This window comes from Pogona vitticeps, chromosome 6 (genome assembly GCF_051106095.1).
Source record: "Pogona vitticeps strain Pit_001003342236 chromosome 6, PviZW2.1, whole genome shotgun sequence".
In the NCBI taxonomy this organism is placed as follows: Eukaryota; Metazoa; Chordata; class Lepidosauria; order Squamata; family Agamidae; genus Pogona; species Pogona vitticeps.
Window position 1 is genome coordinate 46,698,065 of NC_135788.1, and position 26,395 is coordinate 46,724,459.

The 26,395-nt window shown below is 40.3% G+C and overlaps 1 protein-coding gene and 1 long non-coding RNA gene across 2 annotated transcripts; both read right to left on the reverse strand.

Moving 5' to 3' along the window:
* Positions 1-970: 970 nt before the first annotated feature.
* LOC144583733 (uncharacterized) lies at positions 971-1,510 on the reverse strand. The gene has a single exon (XM_078378277.1). The coding sequence runs from the start codon at positions 1,508-1,510 to the stop codon at positions 971-973; it is 540 nt and encodes a 179-aa protein (XP_078234403.1).
* An 8,069-nt stretch (positions 1,511-9,579) lies between these two features.
* On the reverse strand, positions 9,580-11,938 carry LOC140708173 (uncharacterized). Its single transcript, XR_012088345.2, has 2 exons — positions 11,171-11,938; positions 9,580-10,235 (listed from the first exon to the last, which is right to left on the reverse strand). It is a non-coding gene; the product is annotated as an uncharacterized LOC140708173 (long non-coding RNA).
* Positions 11,939-26,395: the final 14,457 nt, after the last annotated feature.

Genomic DNA, 26,395 nt, shown 5'->3' on the forward strand with positions numbered 1-26,395 from the left:
GATCACAGAGCTTGATAGTTTGGGTCCATATGTTATCTAATAATGAGGAGAGATGTGATGACTAATGTATTAAAAACTAGGCATTTTTAAAACAATCACACCTACTTTGTAGCCTCAGGTTGCTGAGTGAGGTCCTGTTTTGAGTGCTTGATCCTTAACAAGTAAGGATGCACAAGATGTGAAACTGTTACATTTGTGGCAGTTATTCTGTGTGATCTTCTTCATACCTAGGCTTGTTATTCATTTGTTTGTTTGTTTCATGCATGTATATACTGCTGACTTAGTGCAAAGCACTATGCTAAGCAGTTTACAGCAATGCGCTATAACAGTGACCCAACCACCCAATACTGTTAGCGCAAAATCAGCGGAAAATTCAGCAGAATCAGCAGAGAATTGATCAGTCCAGGTAGTCCAAATAACTCATGCACACACAGGCAGCTTCTCCCAACACCAACGTGTATTTACAGGATATATACAGCAGTTCAGTCTGGCAGCACAACAGGATAGCATTAATCATAAATCAGGAATATACCTTCTGTACAGTTTCACACACACACACACACACACACACACACACACACACACACACACACACACACACACACACACACACACACACACACACACACACACACATGTGACCAATCACATTAGATGTTACATCATCCATGGGTTAGCATCCATGAGTCAGCATGACTCAACATTCTTACACACCTGTACAATATGGCTGCTCATTAACACACACCTTGTTCTGTTCAGGCCTGGAAATTATCTTTGACACCCCTCCCAATTTACGCCTGAGCAGAACATATACCCAATTCTTCAATCATTTCCTTGTGTTTTTGTATGTTCAGAGGTTTTGTCAAAATGTCAGCTACATTTTTCTCTGTCTCACAATATTGTAACTCAACTTTTCTTTTATTGCTTCTCTGACATTATGATACTTTATGTCAATGTGCTTACTCCTGCTTCACATCTTTTCTGTGGTCGCCATCTGAATGCACGTAGTGTTATCTTCATACACAGTTATGGCCTGATCCACTCTTAAATCTGTGAGTAATTGTTTGTACCACACACTTTCTGAGCACAATTCTGATAATGCTGCAAATTCTGCTTCAACTGTTGATGTGGCAATGGAACTTTGTTTCCTTGACTTCCATCCCACCAAAGTATCTGCAAACATTACTGCAAACCTAGAAACTGATTTTCCGTCTATTATATCATTGGCCCAATCACTGTCCACATATGCTTTTAATTTCAATTCATTTGAGGGTTTTATGACTAAACATTTGTCAAGTGTTCCTTTTAAATATCTGAAGACCCTTTTTACTCTTAACCCATATTTCTGTGTAGGTTTTGACACATATCTACTCAGAATATTCGCCACTGCAGCAATATCTGGTCTTGTCCAATTGGCAAGATACATCAGACTTCCTATTGCTGACTGATATATTTCCTGATTTTCAAACTCTGTGTTCTCAGTTTCTGACTTTTGAAAGTCCACTATCATTGAGTTTGTACACTTTTACATTCTTGCATGTTATATTTTACCAACATTTTTTCTATTTTCACTTTCTGACCTAACACATAACTTTTGTCTTGTTTCTGAATTTGCACCCCCAAATAATTTTGTATTGGGCCTAGGTTCTTCAATTTGAATTCCTTTTTAACTGCTTTTCAAATAAATCTATTTGGCTCTGATCCTTTGACATAAAACATATGTCATCTACATAGGTTAACAAAATATTTAGCTCTTTTCTGCATTCTTTCACATATAAACATGGATCTGCCAAACTGTTTCTATATTTTAACCTTTTCAGTGTTGAATGCAGGCACTGATTCCAATGTCTCGATGATTGTTTCAATCCATAAATTGCTTTGTTTAATCTATATACTATTCCTAGTTTAGAGATTACAAAACCAGGTGCTGTGCTATATACAATTCTTCTTGTAACTCTGCATTTAAATAAGCAGTTGTAATGTCAAAATGGTTTACTATATAATTTCTAGAAGCAACCAGAATTAAGGCTAACCTCATTGTTTCTACCTTTACTGCTGGCAAAAATACCTTGTCATAATGCACATTTTTCTTTTGTTTTGCACCTGTAATCCCCATTGCTTTGCAACTTTCTTTTATAGACCCATTTGCTACTAATTACTATATGCTCTGGTGGCAACTTTGTCTCTGTAAATAATCCATGCTCATCCATGGATTTTAATTCCTCCTTCATGGCCTGTTCCCATTTCTTTTTCTCTGTTTCTGGAAGAAGCATCACTTCTTCAAAATTCTTGGGCTCTTGATATACATAACACACTTTTATTTCCCCTACACCAAACCTTGTTGGAGGAATTCCTTTATTAGCTCTTTCAGACCTTCTGGGGATTTGTGGTTCTTCTTTAATTGCAGGCTGACTTTCTACCTCACTACATTCCCCATCATCCTCTTCTTCTGAGGTGCTGTTGCTTGAGCTTTCTTCAGCCTCTTGCTTTGGCCTTATCTCATTTCCCTGGTTTTTCTCACTTTCTCTTGTGGGAATGTATATTTGGGAATTTGTGTGTACCTTGTCCCAGTTTTCATGCTCACAAAAGTTAGCTGATCAGGAGATTACTACATTTTTGTTTCCATCCAGGAAACGATATGCCTTGGACCCTCTTTCATAGCCCAAAAACCTCATTTTCTTAGCTTTTGATCTTCCTTTTCTTCCGGTTTCTTTTGGTACATGCACCCAGGCACTACATCCAAACACTCTCATATCCTGTAGGGAAGGCTCTTTCCCATACAACATATAATATGGGGTTTGCTCTATAGCTGAAGACCACAGTCTGTTAACAATGTAATTCGAGGTTAACAACGCTTTACCCCAGTACACATGGCTCATATTAGCATCTGCTAATAGGGCATCCTTCATTGTTTGCAGGATTCCATTTCTGTGCTCTGCAACCCCATTTTGGAAAGGAGAATATGGACTGGTTTTTCTGTGGAATATTCCTGTGTTGTTCAACCATTTCTGGAACTTTCCTGACATGAATTCAGACTCTCTATCTCTCTGTAATTGAGCCACTTTCTTATCATATATTCTCTGCACAAAATTCACCCAATTTTTGAAATGACTGAACACTTCTGCTTTGTTTTTCATCAAGTAGCAGAAAGAATAACATGTATAATCATCTACAATGACTAGAACATATTTCACTCCTCCCATGGATGGCACAAGAGGCCCAATTATGTCAGCATGGACTAACTGAAATGGCCTCTATGTCTGACTAGTACTTTCTCTGTTTTTGGGTGTACTTCTGATTTTGCAAGTTTACACACATTACAGTCTAAGTAATTCTTACAAGGCTTCATTCTTACACCTTTAGCCAAGTTTTCCATTTTCTATATTACTCTGAAATTTGCATGACCAAGGCTTCTATGCAGCAAGTGGGCACACTGGCCATGTTGAGGTGTGTTCCTAACCATGGCATGTGTCACGTTGTTCTGTAGTTTCCATTTTAACACATATAAATTATTTTCAAGCTTTTCTTAATTGTACAAGTGCTCTCAGCAAGTGACACTGTATAACCTTCCTTATCAAGACTAAAGACGCACAGTATATTACAATCCAATTTTGGAACTAATAACACACCACTAAGTTCCTTTTTCAAACCTGGAACAAACACAGTCCCTTCTCCAGTGACGACATACTTCTCTTCATTTGCTAGGCTCACAAAACTGTGTTCCGAAGCACCTTGAAAAGAATACAAGTCTTGTTTGTTAGTTAGATGACATACAGCTCCACTGTCCAGGATCCAGCTGGTGACTTTGGCTTTATCAGAAGCCTGCACAAGAGAAATCCTCCCTTGTTTCTTGCTGTCGCTTCTGCGGCCAACTTCTTTGCAGTTCCTTTGTAAATGTTTTTCAGAACTTCACTTAAAACAGTGTCTCATAGTCAAAGAGTTGCTCGTCTGCTCTCCCCTCCTGGAAGCAGCTCTCCTTTGCTGTGGGCTGTCATCTCTCCCTTTGTTTTCATTTCTCCTTTGCTCTTCCTCCAGCAGTCTGCCTGTTAGGTACTCAAGTCATCCTCTGGCATGGACTCCAAGATTGTCACCAACGCATCAAAGTCCTCCAGGAGACTGCTCAAGATTACGTACACTTTATGGCTTTCCGTGAACTCCATGCCTCTCTGTTTGAGCTCTATGAATAGATTTTTCATCTTCTGCAGATGCTCAGACATGCTCCCTTCACGTTCAAGCCTTGCTCTATACAACTTTCTGGTCAAAGTTACTTTGGTTCCCACTGTATCTCTGACATAAATTCGTCTCAGAGATTCCCAGCATTCTTTAGCGATGGTCAGTCCATGTACATGAATTAACGGTCTGTCCTCCAGGCACAGAATTCTCGTGGTTAAAGCCCTTTCATTCTGTTTTTCTTCCTCTTCATCTAACGCAGCGGGAGGGTTGGAAACAATCTGCCACAAGTCCTCCCTTCTCAGCAACATCTTCGCTTTAACCGACTATGTTTGATAATTCTTTTCATTTAGCTTTGTTAAGGGAAAACCTCGCATTCCTGCTGCCACAAAGAACTGGATCCTGCTGCCTTTTTTCTTGGTCCTCCATTCTCTTTCCCCTCCTGGGATCTCAAAGGCAGAACTCTCACCTTCCTGGACTTTTTCCATATGCCTCTGTGGCACCCTCTTGGGCTCACTAGCTTCCTTGGTGCAAGGCAAGTATCGCAGGGTCCATAATCCCTTGTTAGAGCAAAATCAGCTGAAAATTCAGCAGAATCAGCAGAGTATTGATCAGTCCAGGTAGTCCAGATAACCCATGCACACACAAGCAGCTTCTCCCAACACTAATGTGTATTTACAGGATATATACAGCACTTCAGTCTGGGAGCATAGGATAGCATTCATCACAAATCAGGAATACATCTTCTGTACAGTTTCACACATATATACATATACACATCTGTATGTGACCAATAATCACATTATATGTTACATCATCCCTGAGTCAGCATCCATGAGTCAGCATGACTCAGCATTCTTACACACCTGTACAATATGGCTGCTCATTAACACACACCTTGTTCTGTTCATGCCTGGAAATTATCCTTGACCGAATGACTTAAATAAAACATTGTTAAAGTGTCATTCTTCATATCCTTCCCCTTTAAATGAAATGGGGTAGTTTTTATTTCTGACTTATTAGAAGTATTGCTCAGTCTACTTTCTTTATTACAGCCATTAATTGTGCGTTCTCTATTTGATGCAACTTGGCGGCACACAGCAACAACAAAGATTAAAATGGTTCATCTCTTTTCTTATGGAAGTTAATCGTTAAGGAATATCAACAAGGCTCTATGGTAGGAAGCACTGTGTGAGGTGCTTAGGATTACAGCCCTAATGATACCGTTTTCCACCAAGTTCCAGAATGTCACTAAACAGCATTGTGATAAATATTAATACTAATACTGAAAAAGCAATATGAATGGTGATAATTTCAATGTGAAAGAGTATCTCTGAGAGCAATAACTCTGCTCCTCTTTAAGGTGTCTCATGACTATCATTTTTTCTGCATGAAACAGAAGGCCTGATGCATGGATCTAGCATAAGAAAAATATAAGAAGAACAATGCTGGATTACACCAAGGGCCCATCTAGTCCCTTTATACAGCAGCCAGCTAGTTGCTTATGGAAAACCCACAAATAGGAAATAAGTAAAACATAGCCCTCCTGTTTGTTCCCTGCCAACTGATATACAGAACCATACTGCTTCTACTATAATATGAAGAATATATACATCATCTAGTCTAATCTCTTTTAAGCTGTCATCATGACATCTTGTAATAGCAAATCCCATTGTTTTGAGGAAATGTGGGACTATCTTTGTCTGAGACACTCAGAGAAAGATGACAGCAAGCTGAAGGCCGAAAGGATGCTTCAGTCTGGGGGTCTGATGTGAGGCAGTAGGACCTCCACCAAGACTAGCAGTCTAGCAGCCTTGAATAGGAAATTATTAGAATGGATGCATTGAATAAGAAACACCAGAAGGTGTTTAGAAGCCAACCACAGTCCAAGTGTCATAATCAGGCCTGAGCCAGAATCCCTTAGACTGGAGGCCTCCAACCCAGGGACCCATGGAACAGGATCTCAAGAGACAGTGGCATCTGAGAGCTTCCATTACATTTCAGGCATAAAAGACTTCAGACTTCAGTGGAGGCCAAGATACTGCTGGAGCAAGTTGCTCACTAGGAGCTGTCCTTGGTGCCATGTGACTACTGACCTCTTTTGCCATCTTGCATATCATGGTCTTTCATCAAGACTAGATCAGAGCAAGATTACTGCTTGCCTCCACTTATCGTTTGCTGTACAAACAAAACTCCAACTTTTTTTTACTGAAGGAATCAATACCCAAGTAATACTGTCTCGGCAACTTGTTACCAAGGGGTGACATAGGGAATGGTAGAAGTACTATAGTGTAAACAATTTTCTGACTCTAGTAAGGGACATGATCTCAATAGGAGAAAAATAAAAGTCCCAAATCATGCCCAGAATCAAGGGATCTGAAAGCTATGTTGGCCATGTTTCTTCACAACAAGATTTCCCACAATTCATGGACAGAAGGGGCTGACCTGGACTAAAATACAGTGGTGCCTCGCTTTATGATTGCCCCGCATTATGATGAAACCGCATTACGACGATCTTTTTGCGATCGCAATTGCAATACGATGGTCTGAATGGGGTTTTTTCGCTTTGCGATAATTGGTTCCCTGCTTCGGGAACCGATTCTTCACAAAACGACAGTTTTCCTCCAGCTGATCTGCGGTTTCAAAATAGCCACCAGGTAAATAAAATGGCTCCCCGCTGTTTTCTGGGACAGATTCCTCGCAAGACAGCCACCAAAAATGGCCGCCCTATAGAGGATCTTCGCTGGACAATGAGTTTCCAGCCCATTGGAACGCATTGAAGGGGTTTCAATGTGTTTCAAAGGGCTTTTTATTTTCACATTACGATGTTTTTGTTCTACAGTGATTTTGCTGGAATGAATTAACGCCGTAATACGAGGCACCACTGTAGAGCATAAATCTGATAACACAAGCTCCACACATGATGGAATGGGAATTTCCCCCATATACTTTAAAAGTCCTATGAGGGATAAAGGGTTTTTTTTTTCTTGCAGACTCCGCCACCAGGGAAATATCTCTCCTTGCAGAATGCATGTTGTATTTACTAGTAAATCATAATACAGTTTTCCTTGCCACTTTCTATAGGGTAGATGCAGATTTGGCTGGGGAATGACATTTTCTGCTCTAAAAGTAATGAAAAATGACAGATAAGCATTATATGTAGAATATTTTCACACAGCAATACATTACCAGCTCCCTTGCCATATGAAATTGCCAGTTGGAGGTTTCTAATTTTTGTGACACAATTCACTTCTTATGCATAGGACATGTACATTTTAGTTGCTATTTGTACAATGCCAGGTTAGAAAACACAAGTCAAATATTAGCTTCAATTTTAGTTGCTGCCAAATTTTATTCTCAGACTTATTTTGATCATCCCTCTGATACAACTACTACAAATTAAAATTATACTTCCCTTTCTAAGCACATCACCTTCAAATTTGCATTCTGTTAAATCACTTTGCATGCAAAAGATTCTTATTACAATTTTGGCACATTCATTAATGGAGCAGAGTTTGTTAGTCCAGTATCAAAGGTCAACTAGAAAACACCAAGATGGGCAATATGATTCTAAATTATGTGTAACTATAATACATTTAGAATAATATTGGGTACAATAACCTCCTGTCCCTCAAGGCTAGAAACATTTAGGCCTACAAAGCTTATAATGGAAAAAGCTGAAGAGAGCTTGACAAAGTAATTTTTCAAGCATGAAGAATTCTCTGCTGACATTAACTATACATGATACTCTGCTTTTTTTTCTGCCTGAATTACTTAACACATTAACTGTAGTCTATTAGGACAGCAAACTTTGCTGAGCCAATATGCTAAAATTTGTCAACCAAAGTCAATTCAGAATGGTTGGTCATTACATGTTGACAAATTATGGTAATATTTTACAAGCAGCCTTACTTCTGAAGTTCTGTGTGAAGAGGGGTGTCTTCTCTCTAACTGTCTAAACGTTTCACCATCTTTTTTCTAACTGACTCTCTGTCACACTCTGACTCTCTGGCACTCCCAGTTCCCTTGACTCCGCCCCTCCTGTCATGTCATAGGCTCCTGCACTGGAGCTCTAAAATGACTGACAGGAGTGACGTGTGGGCTGTCCGCCACAAGGGCTTCCACCATTTTACCTCCAGATATTTCAATAGATGATAATTGAGACTCTATGATTTTCCTGATTATGCCTAAGCATCTATAATGGAACACCTTCTTCACCATGCTCATGGCAAGACTCCAAAGGCAAAGGAGTGCCCACTTCACAAGTGAATGGTCCCCAATGAAAATACATCTGAAAGCTTTTGTTTTCTCCTTATTCAACACAAGAATGCACGCTCAAAAGAGCACTTAAGATTAATCATTTTAGAGATCATGAAAGATGGGGAGGAGGTGATCTTATGCAACATAATTCTGTGAGCATTTGCTGGGTCCACAGTGGGAATTATTCCCAGGTAAATTGCTCATATGATTGGATAATTAGCTATATTGGGCCCTTAGATCTCTAATGCAGAAGCTGTGGCTCCCAGATATCGTTCAATTGTAACTCCCTTAATCTCTAATCATTGTCCATGCTGGCTAGGGGTGATAGGAGATGCAATCCAATACTATCTGGAGGGCTGCACTCCCCCACCCCACCCCCAGTTAAATATTTATAGGTAAAATTCAACAGCATCAGTTATGCCTGGAAGATCTAAGAACATTGTAAAAATTGACTAGGTAGAATAGGCTCTTTGCATTGGAAATAAATTGTAAGATAGCTGTGTGATACATTTTTGGTAAGTGTATCACACGTCAAGTCCTAACTTGGGGCTGCTTAAGTTAGCACCTAAGCAGCCCCTTCCCCAATGCCTTGGCATGATTTAATGTCTAGTCTGCTAAGATGAGGAACAGGCCAAATAAAGCATGGAGAGACAAACTGGGCAGCCATACATCCTATTTTACAAAGCACAATTTTCTATTTGAAAGTATCTAGTCTTCTAAGGGCTATTTTCCTTGCTGGTCTGTACCAGGATTCAATACTGTTTTCTTTCTTTAAAGAACACCCCATCTGTATTAAAGTGAGCATGTCCTCTATCTTACAGAAAACAATCTTCCATATGGGAGACTACCCAGCCTGAATATGGTTTAAAGGCAGTAGCAGGCATCCTATTTAATTTTTATGCCAGTATTAACTCCATTAAGTGGCAATTGTCACTAGTTAAGGAATCAGCACAGATATTTCCTATCACACACTGAGTCATGTGACTGGTACGCAATAGGAAAAGCATAAGCTGACTGTTGCATCCCCCTAGGGTCCCTTGTTTGTTCTCCCCAAACTCAGGTCCACCCTCAGGATGTGTTGCCTTTTTCTACGCTGCCACCACTGGATCTAGTCCACAATATAGCAAATATATCTCAGACACGTGCTGCCAATATAACAGTTTTATTGATCTTTTAGTTGGTATGTAAATCACAGATGCAAATCATTCAGGATCATTCATTAAATTGGAATTGATTACACGTTTTCTTGTATGTGTTTTTATTCACAGTAACATCTTTAACAATATTCTTTAATCATCTATCTATTCGCTGTTCCTTTTAACTCTTTCCTATTGTCTATAATACTCCAACACCTCCCCCCTTGGAAAGTTTGTTTCATGGGGTAAAACTTACAGTAGTTTGTCCTTATGAACAACATAGGAAACACTTAGCAATCTTTCAAACAATTTTTCAATACATTCTTCATTTACACATTTAAATCACATTTCTACTTACTCTTTTACACAGTATAGGCATGCATGTTATTGTTGATTACGATTTAACAAATTTTAGTCTTATCACTCTACACATTTAAAATACATTAATCAACATTTGTATTTCTTACAATTTCTTTACTATAATACTGTTACTGTTACTTATATCATTACTTACCATTAATTAATCGAAAAAAATTACACTTTTAATTCCTTCTTTTATTTATACATAACTAGACCAATTTATTACATTATAAGTTACTTCTTTCTTCTTTTTCATCGATCAGTCTTCTGGCCTTCGTGACAACGCGTCAGCCACTACATTTTGCATCCCTTTTGTGATGATTTGTGTTTTTATGTGTATTAGAATGGGATATGTAGTCCTAAGATTGTCCCAATAGCATCCATCTTGATTTAAAGTCTGCTCTGTAGTAGGAAAGTTTTTCATGCTGTTTCAGAGAAGCTTCGCTCTCTGGTTATCTCGTTGCTAAGATGAGCAGAGAGCAGAGACTTTCGTAGTCAAAATAATTCTGCCACAAAGTATGATAACAACTGAAGCTCCATGAGAAAGTTAGGCGGAACAACAAGACCCAGGAGGGGGTGTTCCTTATGAAGAATTCTGGGAAGAAGAAGGAAGTTGGTAAGGAGTTGGAAAAAGATGGAGTTGGACTGAGAAAGGTCAGACACGTGCTTTTTCCCATAATGGTTTGTAGCTTTGCTATGGACTATTTTTCCTACCATGGACTGATACAAGTCAACTGGATTTCATCTAGCATCAGCCTATGAAGACCCAAAACACATGAGATGGACTGTGTTATGCTTTTTATTAGTTAGCATAATTCTATTTCTTTATTTTTCCAGCTGGAGTGGGGAGGGGAGTATTCCGTTTGTCTTGATATGAAAATGTACCTACTGAACTATTTTACCATCAACTGAAACCTTTTCTAAAGCAATTCTTTTCAATAAAGCAGTAATGATTTGATCTGCATGCATTGGTTCTTGTACAGACTAGCTGAATGTCTAATTGGCCATGTGTGTTTGCTACCAAAGATTTAGAGCCAGATTATTCTGAGTATAACTCATGGATTTGTCTGTGTGTGTGTTGCTTTCTTAATAAAGGAGATTGGCTTTTGAGGAAGAAGTTTAGATAGGACCTTGCTGAGACCTAAGTGGCTCTGCTCAGCAGTCAGAGGTTTGTCTGGATTTCGGACTCATCCCAGTCTCCGGCACCCCCATAAATCTCTTTGGAGATAAGGGGCAGCTTACACCTTTCACACTCCAGATTTTGAAATCAAAGTCCTGTAGCAGTAGGCCCACCTCATTAACTTGTTATTATTCACCCTTATAGTTCTCAGCCACAGAAGTGGGGAATGGTCTGTGTAAAGAACAAAATGCCTTCCCCATTTGTATGGCCTGAGCTTCTGTAATGACCATACTATTGTAAGACACTCACGTTCGATTGTGGACAGATGTCTCTCACCTGCCTGCAGTTTCTTACCCAGGAATGTCACTGGCTGATAGTCTCCTTTGTCGTCCGCCTGGCTCAGCACGGCTCCCAGCGTGATGTAGGATGTGTCCATGAAGACGGTGAACTCTCACTGGAAATCAGGCTCTGCTCTGAGGGCTTGCCTCTAAAATGACTTCCATTTGCCTGATTGTGCTTGAGGTACTCCCTGAGCTCTTTCCTTCTGTCATCCCAACTTTCCCCTCTAAATTTCACCTCAGAGAATTTGGTGGTTTTTATATCTGTTATATAATCAGCAGTTTCACTTGCCTCCTGTACATTTTTGGGCTTTTTGTCTCTGACTAAGTACCTCAATTCTCCATATAAAATTGTTCTAATCCTATAATATTTTTCATATCTTCTAATGTCTTGACATTAGCCTGCTCTAGCCATTTCTCCAAGTTTCTGACTAGATTTGCCCCCAATTAAGAATATGATTCCTCGGGCTTTTTAATCAATGCTCAAAATTTCCATTTCAGATGTTCAGCATTGATCCCAAACTTCAAGAAAACCAATTTCCTGTAAACCTCATAGTCTCTAGCTTGATCTACGGGCATATGGGCATAAATATCTGATAAATCCCAACTTATCTGGGACCTTAATACAACCATACGGTCTTCTGCTTTTATGTTAAAATCCCAACACGCTTGCTCAAAAGAGATTAGAAATGGTTTGGTACTATCACCCTTTCTAAATTGTGGGAATTTCTTAAGATCTATTTTACTATTGTTGTTATTATTCAGAGACGCCAATTCTAATCTTTTCAGTTCTAATTGGTGCTCCATTTGTTTCTTTTCTTGTTCCATTTCCATTTCTCTTTGTCTGGCTTCAACCTCAGCCCTAGTTCTTATTTCTAGCTGTGAAGCCTCAGCCCTAGTTCTTCTTTCTAACACCTTTAATTTAAATTCTTGTTGCAACCTCCATCTTTCAAATTCTTGGGAGGTTAACCCAGTTTCTCCTCTTGAGGCTTCATCCTCCTGGTCAGATATTTCCAGATTTCCCTCCTCTTCATGAGGTAAAACTTGAGGATTAGTTGCCTCATCTGCCCTCGTTTAGTAGGCATGTTTAAATGGGATTTATTTGGACAAGCTGGTTGCTTCTATTGAAATAGGCAGTCAAGCTTCAGTTTAAAGCACTTTTTTCCTTTTCTGTATTAGAGAGATAGTTATTCTGTAGCTCTCTGTTGGCAGTCATAGATTGTTACTATATTTTCCTTCTGGCACCCAGCCAGTCCCTTGGTCTGAGACACTGTTTCTCCCCTTGACCTCAGACACCAAAATTGTTCAGAAATATTTCCTTTATTCAAGCCTCTGTTGGTTTCAGGCACCTTAGCTATATTTATGACCCTGGCTTCCACTTGTCCCCTCAGTGCCCCCTCCTTAAAGCTTGGGATCTCAAGCTAGCCTACTGGTCTTTTACTTAAAGTGTGAGGTAACCTTAACCCACTGAATTTTCCTCAGAGCCTTTTCCTGTCCTTAGTCTTTTCCCAGGTCTGCGATCAGGAGTCCTTTCTAAGCTTTTCACTAAGAACTCTAGAGGGTTTCTCACTCCTTCTCGGCAGTCCCAGACTAACAGGTCCCTTAGACTCAGAAAATTCACTTTTTAAAAGGTTTACTGGACTTTTAATCACATCCCACGACTTGCCACCACTTTGTCGCGTCCCCCTAGGATCCCTTGTTTGTTCTCCCCAAACTCAGGTCCACCCTCAGGATGTGTTGCCTCTTTCTATGCTGCCAGCAGTGGAACTAGTCCACAATATACCAAATGTATCTCAGGCACGTGCTGCCAATATAATAGGTTTATTGATCTTTTAGTTGGTATGTAAATCACCGATGTAAATCATTCAGGATCATTCATTAAATTGGAATTGATTACACGTTTTCTTGTATGTGTTTTTATTCACAGTAACCTCTTTAACAATATTCTTTAATCATCTATCCATTCTCTATTCCTTTTAACTCTTTCCTATTCTCTATAACACTCCAACTTTCCAATCTCTGTCTTACTCTCTCAGTTCAATGGCCTAACTCTCTCACTTCCATTCCCTATCTCCTTCTCTGTCTCTCTAACTCTCCAACTGTCCCTCTAACTCTGCCCCTCCTGTCCTGTCATAGGCTCCTGCACTTGAGCTCCATATGATGGACAGGAGTGACATGGGCATTTTGCCACACTGACATTTAAATTTACTGCAACTCACCAGTGAACATTATGCCAACAGAATTAAACTAATAAGCATATGTTGTGTCCGCCCAGGACATGAATATTCATATGCTATTTGCATAGACCAATGGGAGTGCTGGAGAGGCGGAGTGACAAGATATAAGAGACTCGGGAGGAGGAGGAGTTTAGATAGGGTTTTGGAGATAGAGAGATAGAGAGAGTATTGGCGTTTGGGCGGGAGAGTGGTGGTTGATAGTGGATAAAAGAGAATGTTGGTTTAAGAGTTAACAACACTGCTTGTTCTGTCAATACCTGTGCCAATAAACAATTTCTATTTGGTCCCTTTAAAATGACATATGGCCCTGGACATCTATCATTACTATTAGGTCATGTTGATGTAATCAACTGGTGGCAGCTGAGGGGCATGTAGTGTGAGATCTTTGTTTGGTGAAACAATCAGGTGTCACATAGAATCATGAGAATTGGTGGTACAGCACTGGGATATGAAGCAATCGAGTGAAAAGTTGAATAGGCTTGAGTTTAAAGGTATTCCTAGCTAGAAGGGGTTAGGATCTGTGGTAAGAAGAGGTTACCCGTTAGAGTCCTGGTGAAGACTTAGTTTCAGGGCTTCTGAACCCAAATCTGGGGAATCCTAAGATAAGGGAAATACCTAGTCATGAGAAACTATTTTATCTCAGGATTTACAAGACCTAGTGGCTAGCTGAAAATCCGGAGCTCTGAGGAAAAAGAGCAGTAGTGGATGGAGTAGAAGCCTAAGTCAGAATAAATCTGAGATGATAAGGAAAGCTAAGCAGAAAGTTGTTCTTGTGACTGGAGACAAGAATAGTCCACATGGAGAATTATTGTGGCCAGTGTTGTGAGCTTAGGAGTAGCTGAGGCAAGCTGCTTGGAAAAGCACAACCCAACTACAAGGAAATCCATTGAAAGAGAGAAAAGTCTTGTACTTTTGGCTTTTATGAGGGAAAAGAATCAGTCCAGGTTAATAAGAAATTGTATTGTTTATGCCGCCCAAAAGAAGTAAAAAGTCAGTTATGGAGGCACAGGCTGAGCTACACAGTGCTGAGGGAAATGGAAACCCTCAAATTCAGAGTGAGGAAGAAACTGCGGGACCTGTATTGATTACCTCAGAGGGAGAAAATATTCAAAGCTCCAGAGATTTTGAAAACTGGAAACTGACTACAAATTAAAGAAAAAGTCAAAGAAAGAGAAAGGGAAAAGAAATTTGAGCTTAGAGAAATTTAATTTCAAATAGAGATGAAGAAATTGGAATTAGCTGCTCGAAATAGTAATAATAATAATAATAATAATAATAATAATAATAATAATAATAATAATAATAATAATAATAATAATAATAATAATAATAATAATAATAATAATAATAATAATAATAATAATAATAAATAACAACAACAACAACAACAACAACAACAACAACAACGACGACGATGATGATGATGATGATGATGATGATGATGATGTGGAAAATCTCTAAAAAATCAACATAAAGAAATTTCCGGAATATCGGAAGCGGGATTGTCCCAAATCTTTCCTGATTTCATTTGAGAGAGTTTGTTGGGACTTTGAGGTTAAAGACGATGAAAGGATGATAATTTTAAGATCACAAATAAGTGGGGTTTTATCTGAACTTTATTCACAGATGCCTCTGGAGCAAGCTAGAGATTTTGAGGCTTATAGAAAGATGGTGTATTCCTGATTTGGTATTAATTCAGAGCAGTATCTCAATAAATGGCTGGAACAGGAACATGTCACCTCCTTAAACCAAATGAAAAATGTGTTTGGGTTGGAACAATTTTATTCAATTTTGCCAGGGGAATTGTGTTATCTGGTCAAGGACAAAGATCGTAAAAATGTGCTACAAGCATCTGAATATGCTGATTCTAATAGTGAGATCAGAGATCCTCAATTCTTTGAGGTAAAAATTGTCAGAAAAGGATAGGACAACAGTAGGAGAACATCCCAATCCAATGGAAATTACCTCAGTCAGACGCAAGCTAAGGGATGCCATTTTAAGGCATAATCCCCTGAAATATAATAGTTCTGAGAGAAAAGTTAATAAAACCCTTTATTCTGAACCTAAGGCCAGTAAAGAATGTTATGCATGGGATGAGAAAGGGAACTTTTGGGCTCAGTGTGAAACTGAAAAGAATAGAGATTTTAGTCTGCCTAAAGGTGGAAATTACATTCAGTCTAAAATGGTATTTTGCTTGCAGCATAATAGGGCACAGCAATCGGCAGTTGAAGTTGAGGCCTCTACCTGTCGCAGCACTGTTGCCAAGGAAACAGAGCTGGCAGAGAGCCCAGAAATTCCTGAAACCAGAGTGGTACAATGTTTCCTAATCAAGTGTGATCAGGATTTATTGAATAACTCTGGAGAGCCTATTTAAAAGATACATGTTCCCAGATTATTATTTGTCACTCAGACATAACTCCTATTGGAATTATGTTGGAACAGAACATCACCCTCAAAGTCATTAGCTTGGACACGGTGGTTCTACTAATGTGTAGAGTAGCAGTGAAATACCAGGGGTGGTCTGGAATATGGAAATTAGCAGTGTCAGACCAAATCCCAGCTCCTTGTCTGATTGGTTTAGATTTAGCCAAGCATGTGCAGAGTGTTTTAATAGTAACTCACTCTCAGGGGAGGCAGATTGAAACCTCTGAGGAAAGTGTGGAAACTTATTTTAAAAAAGCCACTTTAGATGAACATACTGAGATGAGGGAGACAGCTGATTTAGCACTAATGAAAAATCCTAATAGTTCCTCCTTTGTTAAGGAGCAGAAAGAAGATGTTACCTTGAGTGATTGCTTTGGAAAAGTTAATGATAATCCCATTCCACTGACCCCTGAACATTCAGAGAGGGATCGTGTGGTAAAAGATTTATTATATAGAGAGGTTTTAATGGCACCTCATTGGGAGGGAGGACCCCACAAACAGCTAATTATCCCTGTAAATTATAGAGAAAAGATTATAGAAAAGGTACACAGCGATGTATTTGGGGCACACATGGGCATCTCTTGCACGAAGCAAAGAGTGGCACAGAACTTTTATTGGCCTGGAATGGGGAAGCAATTGAAACAATACTGTCAAAACTGTGATACTTGCCAAAAACAAGGTACTGGGAATAACAGGACGAGTGCTAAGCCATGCCCATTACCAGTGATCTCAACCCATCGCCAATGTGTGGGTCTGCAAAAGTCCTTAGAGATAGTAGAGCAGAGCTTTGGGGGTGCTGAAGACAACAAGAAAAGCTGGTGTGATGAAAAGGCCTGGGAAAGAGCATTCTGTCCTGGGGATGACTTGGTGATGCTGAGACCCATAGAGGGGAATGAATTGCAGTTAGTATGGTCAGGACCTGTATATTTCTTGTGACAGCACTGGAAAGCTGAAGGAACTAGTATTAAGAAAGCTCCACATGAAGCTGCAAAACCACTGAAAATCCTGCCAGGCAAACCCCTACCTGAGAAACCAGAGATTAAAGGGCTAGAACCAGATGGTGAAAATTTCAATACATCTGAAATAAGCCAAGTATTTGAGATTGCACTTAAAAGAAACTTGCTAATGAATTTTGAGGTGATCCATGATAATAGTCCCCCACATATGGAGAGCACAAAAGTATCTGTGGGTGAGTTTATGGGTGAGGGTAAAGGCAAGTGCAAGAACATTTCAAAGAAAAATGCAGCCATAGCTGTTCTGGAGGAGTGGAAGGAATTGTCTACCCTTTCCCCAATTGAGAAAATGAAGCCATTAGTCAAAAAGAAAACATACTTCACCTGAAAGAGGCAAGCCAAGGACATCCAGTGGATGTCAGAGTGCCAGGTGGCCTTCGATCATCTGAAGAGGGTGCAGACTTCAGAATCTGTCCTTGTTGCACCGGAGTTCGACTGTGAGTTCGTCATCTGCGTGGATGTGTCGAAGATGGGACTGGGAGCTGTAATGTGACAAGCAGATGACAGTGGGAGCCTACACCCAGTGACTCTTATCAGCAGGAGACTCCAATCTGTTGAGAGACATTTCTCTGCCACTAAGAGGGCATGCCTATCTACTGTATTGACACTGCAAAAGCTAAAGCCCTACATTTGGGGAAGGAAATTCATCCTCTGCACTGACCATTTCCCTTTGGTGTGGCTGCGAACTATGAAATCCAATAGCAGCAAACTTGCAAGATGGATGCTGATCCCGCAAGACTTTGACTTTGAGAACTGCAACATAAAAGGGACTCAGAATGTAGTTGCTGATGCATTTTCTCGAAGGTCAAATGACTAACGGGTGGATAAAAGTTTGTAACATTGTATTAAATGTTCTGTTTCTGTAATAGTTATGGAATATGATTAAAGTGCAGAGTTTGCTTGGATGTTGATAAAGTGAGAGTTGTATAGTGATGGTAAAAATACTGGTGAGTATCCTTATTAATGTATAGGTAATGTAATGTAACTTGAATTGATGCAAATAATGTAAGAGGTTGATATTTGTAATCTTTCATAAACCTTTCTTTGTTTATGAGGGCAAACTATTAAGTTTCCCCTACTAAAACAAACTTATTAAAGGGGGAGGAATGTGGCATTCACCCAGGTCATGAATATTCATATGCTATCTGCATAGACCAATGGGAGTGCTGGAGGGGCAGAGTCACAATGTATAAGAGACTCAATAGGAGGAGAAATTTAGACACAGTTTTGGAGACAGAGATTGAGAGAGAGTTTAGGAGTCTGGGCAGGAGAGTGGTGGCTGAGAGTGGATAAATGTCACGTTCCTAGGGGATTCAGCAGGCAAAAGTCCAATAAGCCAGTCCAATGTCAGACGTCCACCGGGACTATTGAACTCAGGAGGTAGTCAGGGAGACAGAAGGTGGAACAAACTTAGTCCGTCAGGACTATATGACCCAGCAGGCAGCAGTTATCCTGGTGAAGCGCCTGTAAACAGCAGCAGACAGGAGTTCTACAAAAATAGGCCCGCTGGGCTGACGTGACCCAGAAGGCAGGCAGGCAGGCAGGCAGGCAGGCAGGCAGGCAGGCAGGCAGGCAGGCAGGCAGGCAGGCAGGCAGGCAGGACCTAGTTGGAACTTGGCCCAAGGAGGCGACTGGAATTGGCAGCTGGATTTCTGACTGAGGGGCAGGTTTACAGGCCAGCAGGCAAGTAGGCAGGTCTTTTTTTTCCCAGGAGGACTGGATAGCAGGCAGGCAGTATGTTAAGGGAGAGACTGTCATTGGAACCCTACCTCAGAAGGTTCACCTTGATGAACGACAGTCTCTCCACAGTAACAGGATCCAAATGCGAGCGGCATGGTCAGAGTATGTCTCCAAGATGGGAAAACACGCACTCGCTCTGGATGCTGGGCGGGGATGGAAAGGAGGTCTATGGCCACATTGGACAACTCTGGACATATAACTAGTTTCCTAGCCCAGTAATGGAGGGGATCTGACTGGTGGGGCTGAGGGGGCTCAGCCAGATATTCCCACACCATTATCTCTGCCGAATCCTCCTCAGCCGGCTGTCTTTCCTCTGAGGCAAGTGCCAAGGTCACCACAGAGCTCCAGTAATGTCGGTGGTGAATGGAGCCTTCACCAGGCGAAGTTCTTCCCTGTGGTTTGGGCAAACCACCCTGCCCCTCGTGGCCTGATGTTCCCATCAGCGTTGTGCCCCCAACACCCTGTGGACCTCAGTGGAGAGCTGCGTTCTTCACTCCTCGAGGTCTGAGGTGCATGCTGCCAAGCCCCCCCCCCCGATTTGAAGATCACACAGGCAAGCCATGTGGTAAACTCTGTTGCTGTAGACAGGATGGAGTTGCTTCTGCACGTCTGCCTGCAACCTCTTCACCAAAGCCCTGGTCCATGGAACGACGGAGGATCCTGGTGCCACAGCAGTCTCCAGGGATCAATTGAAGGCATGAATCAGGGGGATGACCTGCCCCAGGCTTGCCATATAACCACACAAGATGTCCGTGGTTTCCAGGAAGGGCTTGAGCACCTCCACCATCTGGGAGAGGGCCAGCCAATCCATGGTACTGATGCCCACCTCTCTCCCCCTGGGCAGAATGGGCATGGAGGACATGATGTTCTCCAAAACTTAATATAAATGAAAAGAGATTCCACAGCCACATGATGACAGTTCCCCTCCCCCCCCAAAACACACACACACACACACACACACACACAAGCCTCCAGGAAAAAAATGTTTGATTGATTCGAATTTGAAATAAAATTAAGCCCTTCCGAAGAAGTAGCCTAAGCTACCTGAAATCCCTCCCCAAATTCTCAGTAAAGTTGCTGATGATTGATGAATGATGATGAAAAATAAAAATATAAGTCTTTGTTTTGCTGCCGCAAAAGCAAAACTGCAAGAGCACCAGCAAGGCAGCGAGCAGCAACTGTTCTTACTCTGGAGAGCACGAAAAGAAGTGGGGAATGGCCAGACAGGAAAAGCTTATACAGTGGACCCTCTACTTACGGAATTAATCCGTACTGGAATGGTGGCTGCACGTCAAAAAGTCTGTAGGTCGAGTCTCCATTGACTTACAATGCATTGAAAACCGATTAATCCGTAACTGGCTATTTTTGTTCCATTTTTGTTCCATTTTGTTTTTTTTTTCTGGTCTGCAGGTCGATTCTCCAGCTGCAAGTTGAACCTAAATTTTGCGGCCAGAGAAGTCTGTAACTCGAAAAGTCTGTAAGTCAAGCCGTCTGTAAGTCGAGGGTCCACTGTATGAAGCATCTGTAAAAGTAGATACACCTTTCAGCACCACTATTGGCTGCCAGACATGCCAATCAAGGATCTCTGTCCTGATTTGCCAGACGGTCGAATTGGCACCAGCAAGCTCAGAGAGGCCCCCAAAAGGGGTAACAAATATAGACGAATATGAACGGATCGATGAATAAAACCGAGGAAATATTCGTCAAGCCATATTCGTCCTGATTTAAAGTTTTACAAATACAAATCAATGAATATATGACAAATTCGCTGTATTCGTCAGAAAAACTGATCCATTTTTATATTCGTCCCCATCTCTGCTGGACAAGCCTTCTACCAAAATAATAATAAATCCTTCTGGCATACAGTATACCTATTAAAATGTACCATGACATTGTACAAACAAAATGAAGGCAAGCCCAGATAAAATGAACCATTCAGATACAAAGCTGAAGAGGAAAAAAAATTAACAAACCATATGGTATTTTAACAGAGAAGAAATGCTGATCATGTTGGCCCTGATTCACTGCCCAGCTGTGCTAAACACCTGATAGAAGGTTCTTTTTTAAAGTGTGGGGGAGAAAACCTCTCTGGATTGTAAAGGTACTGAATCAATTGGCAGCTAGAGCTAAAGCTGAATGAAAGAACATAATGTATATTAAGAAAATTCTAGCAGAGGCCCCTCTGAGCTGGGTAGTTACGGAACGTGGAGAGGATTTAGTGTGGAAATCAGGTGGTGACAGAACCACACCACTCTCAGAATGCCACGTCAATATGATAGGGAAGGACCTAGCAGGCCAAGGGACTTCCCTTTCTAGAAGAACTCTTCTCTCCCATTTATGAAGACAAAATATTACAGCTGATCCCAGGCAAACAACCCTTTCCAACTCCAAAGGTAATCAAAGAAGTTTGGGCTGCCTAAAAAGGCCCCTAGAGTCTCCCCTGCTGAAATAATGATGCAATCAAGAAAGCTTTTTTTATTCCCATGGATTTCGGGAAACAGGAGTGGATCCATTAAGCAGAGTGAAATGACTGCCTCAGGCAGTGGGAAGGAGGGAGTAGCAGCAAGGCAGAAGAACTATGTGTGTTGTACAAGATGCCCCTTCTAAAGTTAGCTTGCTCTTCCCAGGTGCCATGTGGAACACTGCCCTTTCACTAGTGCTGGAATAAGTCTGAAGTGCAATCTGGTCAGCTTCTCTATGTGGAATGGCAGGTGTGTATACTTTCATTCTAACATCTGGCCCTTCATGTCAAGCAGCAAAATGTCCTAAACCAATCCCATCTGGAAGAGGTGAATACATCCTTAGATCTCCCTATTTAAATTTAAATCAGCGGAACTTAATGGTGCTTAATGTTGGCTTACTGGATGTATTGGTTTAGTAGTAGTAGTAGTAGTAGTGGTGGTGGTGATGGTGGTGGTGGTGGTGGTGGTAGTAGTAGTAGTAACAACAACAACAACAACAACAACAACAACAACAACAACAACAACAACAACAACAATAACAATAATAATAATAATAATAATAATAATAATAATAATAATAATAATAATAATAATAATAATAATAATAATAATAATAATAATAATAATAATAATAATAATAATAATAATAATAATAATAATATCATCTATTTGATTCATCAATCTAAACAAAAACAGAACCCTCCCAAATATGTTCCTCAATACTGAAATATCTGGAAAGCGGTGAATAGAAATCTTCCAAGACTTGAAAGGCCTAGTACTTCTATTAAAGTTTATTCTCAAATGAACACCTCATCCATTTATCATGTCATATATGCCAGAGCAAGATTTATATTTCACCAGGCAAAGGATGCAGTCAATGACCCCATCAGTATTTTTCAGTTTTAACTACAAGGGTCCAAGAAATATGCTAGGCACCAGATATGGCACATGATCGATCACATTCAGAAACCTAATATGCTTAATGTCACAATACAAATTGAGCAGTGAACAGACCACAGCAGGGCCTCCCTAAAGAACAGTTCTACAAATTGTTTACAGACACTGGTCTTCAACAAGTTAAATTCAAATATTTCCTGTTAAATTGTTTATGAGACTGCTTGAGAACTGTGAGGGATATAGTTTTACTACCAATTAATTTGGTTTTTTGTCAATTGCTGAAAGACTCCAAAAGCTGACTGGTAAATCATTTACAGATGGCAATGACACAGTTTGTTATCCCATACAGTGACATGTAGGTAACTCTACCTTTTGACAGGCCTCAAAAGTTTCAGAAGAATCATTAAGTTTCTAAGAATCATTATGTAATCTTAATTAATTTTTTTTCTAAACAACTGATGCCTACAAAATCTCTTTCTAAACTTTCACTCAGCTGGAAAATAGTGTACACAGTCACCTGTTACACCTGAACAGGAAATTATTTGGGTACAGCATTGATGAACAAGCTGCAGTGTTACAAGAGAAGGTAGCAGACCTAGACATCTGCACATTCTTCTTCAAATTAAGCTCTTACAAAAAAAATGATCCGTTCATTTAATTTAAACATATGTAACTACTGATGGTAAATAAATATATCAAAACGTACTCTAATTTCCCCCAGATTAAGATGCAGAACCTATATTAACAATCACAATTTTCATTTTGGTCCTACATTTTGAGCTATAAAAACAGGAATGCTCTCAAGTTCAGAGTGAAGTTTATTCTGTTTAACTTTCAATTCAGAAAAAGTCATATCTGAAAAACAAAGCTGCTAAAATTTTGTCTATATTAACAATCTGTATTTCTTTTGGCTAGTTGAAGCATCTGACTTTACAACATTCATATAGTATTCTACCACATGGTTTCTTTAGATTTACTTTACTGGAATCTAGCAGTTAAAGTGGAGCTTCTGTTGCATTTTAGATATATCTTATTTATTTTATTTTTATTTATTTATTTATTTATTTAATTTATATGCCGCCCACACTACCCGAAGGTCTCTGTTTAATACAATAATATCTTGTTTAATACAAATATATTTGGCTTTACTGCCTAATTTAACATCACTTATGGTACGGAAGGATAAAACTTCAGCATGGGCTGGAAATATATCTGCTAGATTTGTTAAAGTTTTATTTAAAGTGACTTTTTAAGCATTTGTTAATTACATATGGACAGTATTGAAAAGTGCATTTTACTGTATAGTCATGTGAAAAAGAATGTCCATCCTTATGGTTGTTGTGGGTTTTTCGGGCTCTTTGGCCGTGTTCTGAAGGTTGTTCTTCCTGACGTTTCAAAAACTAAAAAAAAAAAAAAAAGACAAACAACCTTCAGAACACGGCCAAAGAGCCCGAAAAACCCACAACAACCATCAGATCCCGGCCGTGAAAGCCTTTGAAAATACAATGTACATCCTCTTTTAATTCTATGGTTTTACATATAAGGACATAATAAAAATCATTTGGTCCTTAGCAGGTCTGAAAATTAGGTAAATACAACCTCAACACATATATTATAATGTGCCATGATTTATTTAACAAAAATAAAGACAAAATAGAGAAGCCACGTGTGAAAAACAAGTACTCCCTTACTTCTTCCTTAGGAATTAAGAGGCTAAGTAGCAGCCAGGTGCTGCTAACCAAACACCCTTGAGTAATTAATCATCAGCAAGTGTGACCACCTCTAAGCTGAAGTTTTAGCAGTCTGCTGGTGTGACGTTCACCCCGTGCCCGGTTTCTTTTTCTCAACCCAAAGGGCTCATGTTGGTGACGTTCCCTCTTTCTTTCGCTGCCACCTGTGGATTTCTTTATCCACACTGTAAAGGACTTTAGTCTGACACTGGTTGCTAACAACAGAACTCGTTTATTAAAGGGTACTAGGGTAATTCAGAATCACAGATGTTCTTTATTCATTTTATAGAATCAAAATCATTGAAATATCATATATTCTGCCACGCATTCAATCACCTCCTGTTTTATTTATTCACTTTAACCAGTTTATCTTTATTACAGTGGAGTCTCAACCTACAAATGGCCCGATCGACTTGCGGCCGGAGCTTCGATGTACGGATGAAAAGGGCGGGGAAAAGGGGCGGGAAATTCAAACTGTTGGTAGCGAAGAGGCTGCTTCTTTAGCTCTTTCGCCCCAACAGTTTGGAAAACAGAGGGAGCTGGGTGGTGGGGGAGAAAGGCAGGAGCCGATCTGGCTTTTCTCCCCCACCGGGCAGCTTCTCTGCTGCTGAAACCACCATTGGGCCAGCCCTGTGGGAGAAGCCGGGCAGCGGGGAAGAAAGGCAGGAGCCACCCCAGTCTTTCTCCCCCACCGCAAGGCTTCTCCCAAAGCGCTGCGCCCGATGGAGGTTTCAGCAGCGGAGAAGCCTCGCGGTGGGGGAGAAAGACAGGATTGTCTCTTGCCTTTCTTCCCCGCTGCCCAGCTTCTCCCAAAGGGCTGGCCTGATGGTGGTTTCAGCAGCGGAGAAGCTGCCTGGTGGAGGAGAAAGGCAGGAGCCGATCCGGTCTTTCTCCCCCACTGCGAGGCTTCTCTGCTGCTGAAACCTCCATTGGGCACAGCGCTTTGGGAGAAGCCTCACGGTGGGGGAGAAAGACCAGATCGGCTCCTGCCTTTCTTCCCCACTGGGCAGCTTCTCAGCTGCTGAAACCACAATCGGGCACAGCGCTTTGGGAGAAGCTTCGCCGTGGGGGAGAAAGACCGGATCGGCTCCTGCCTTTCTCCTCCACCGGGCAGCTGCTGAAACCACCATTGGGCAAAATGTTAGGAAGAACAACCTTTGGAACACGGCCAAAGAGCCTGAAAACCCCACAACAACCATTAGATCTTGGCCATGAAAGCCTTCACGAATACATTTTAAAATCATGTTTGAACCACCTTGAATCCTGCAGGGGAGAGAGAAGGAGAGAGAGAAAGAGAAGATAGTAGAAGGCATTCCCCACTACATGTTTTACTCAGTCAAATGTCTAGAAACACTGTGGTAGCCTTTTTGACAAAACCAACCAAAACCTTCTTCTCCAGCCCAGGAGGAAAACAGAGGCTACTCATATGAGGACTGCTGTTGCCCTGTATGCACGTTTATTGACATCAAACTGAAGGTACTTTGGAGGTTTCCTTTGTATAAAGGTATTCACTTCTTAGCCTACTGATTTTATTTTATTGTTTCTGGAATTGTTTTATGTATTGTTGTGGTCAATGGCTAAAGCAAATATTTTTCAGCTTACATATATATTTATTTTCTTTAGGTCTTAAAGACTGGTTTGGCAGTCTCTCTCTTTCTCATTAATGTATTGAGGTTATAAAAGTGCTGACATACAGGATAGTTATTTTTCTTTTTCTCATCATATCAAATTAACTAAAATTTGTAGAAAGCAATTATGCATCCTTCAGTATGAGATCCTACTGCTGTTCTTTTTATATACATATAGAAACAATTTGCAGGAACTAAGCTTTTCTTGAAATGTACTTACACCTGACAAGGGAAAATATTGGCCAATATTTTAATCACAGAAAACATGTGGCGAATATCTATTCTATTCCAAATTATATAGTATCTGACTGATTGACTGCTTGGTTCCAACACTATAGATCAAAACAAATAAATGAAAAATATAAGAAAATGAAAAATGAAACTCTTGTCTAATAACAACATCACAAATGCTTCCATAGGACTTTAGCCTGCAGCAGTAATGCTTCCACTTGTCAAAACTTTTAAAGTTATTTTTTTAAACTAATGAGTTACCAATGAACATATAATTAGTCACCAATATAGTTACAATTCTAAAATTAAGTTTGTATTTTCACATTTCTCAAAGTAACTGAGTTAATTCCATTGTAGCTACTTTTAAATAACACCTTACTGCTACAAGCCAACAGCAGCAGGAAAATAGTGATTTTGATGGATGTTAAAAAGCTCCTCCCTACCCTCACAATCTTCAAGAGATTGCTAATGAGAAAGTGGAATTGTCTAGAGCCCAGGCACATGGTGCCGGAACCTCTCACACACTGGCTATAACCCCACCCCCCACACCGAGTGCCTCCGTTCTGTGGAACTGTCTACCGTTGCATAGCATGCCATATGGCACACATGATGTACAGTGGGGGGGGGGAAGGGCAGGGAGTGTGAATTC

What these genes read in the sequence shown, in the direction of transcription:
- LOC144583733 (XM_078378277.1), bottom strand. Translation starts at nt 1,510, where the DNA reads ATGATAGTGGACTTTCAAAAGTCAGAAACTGAGAACACAGAGTTTGAA.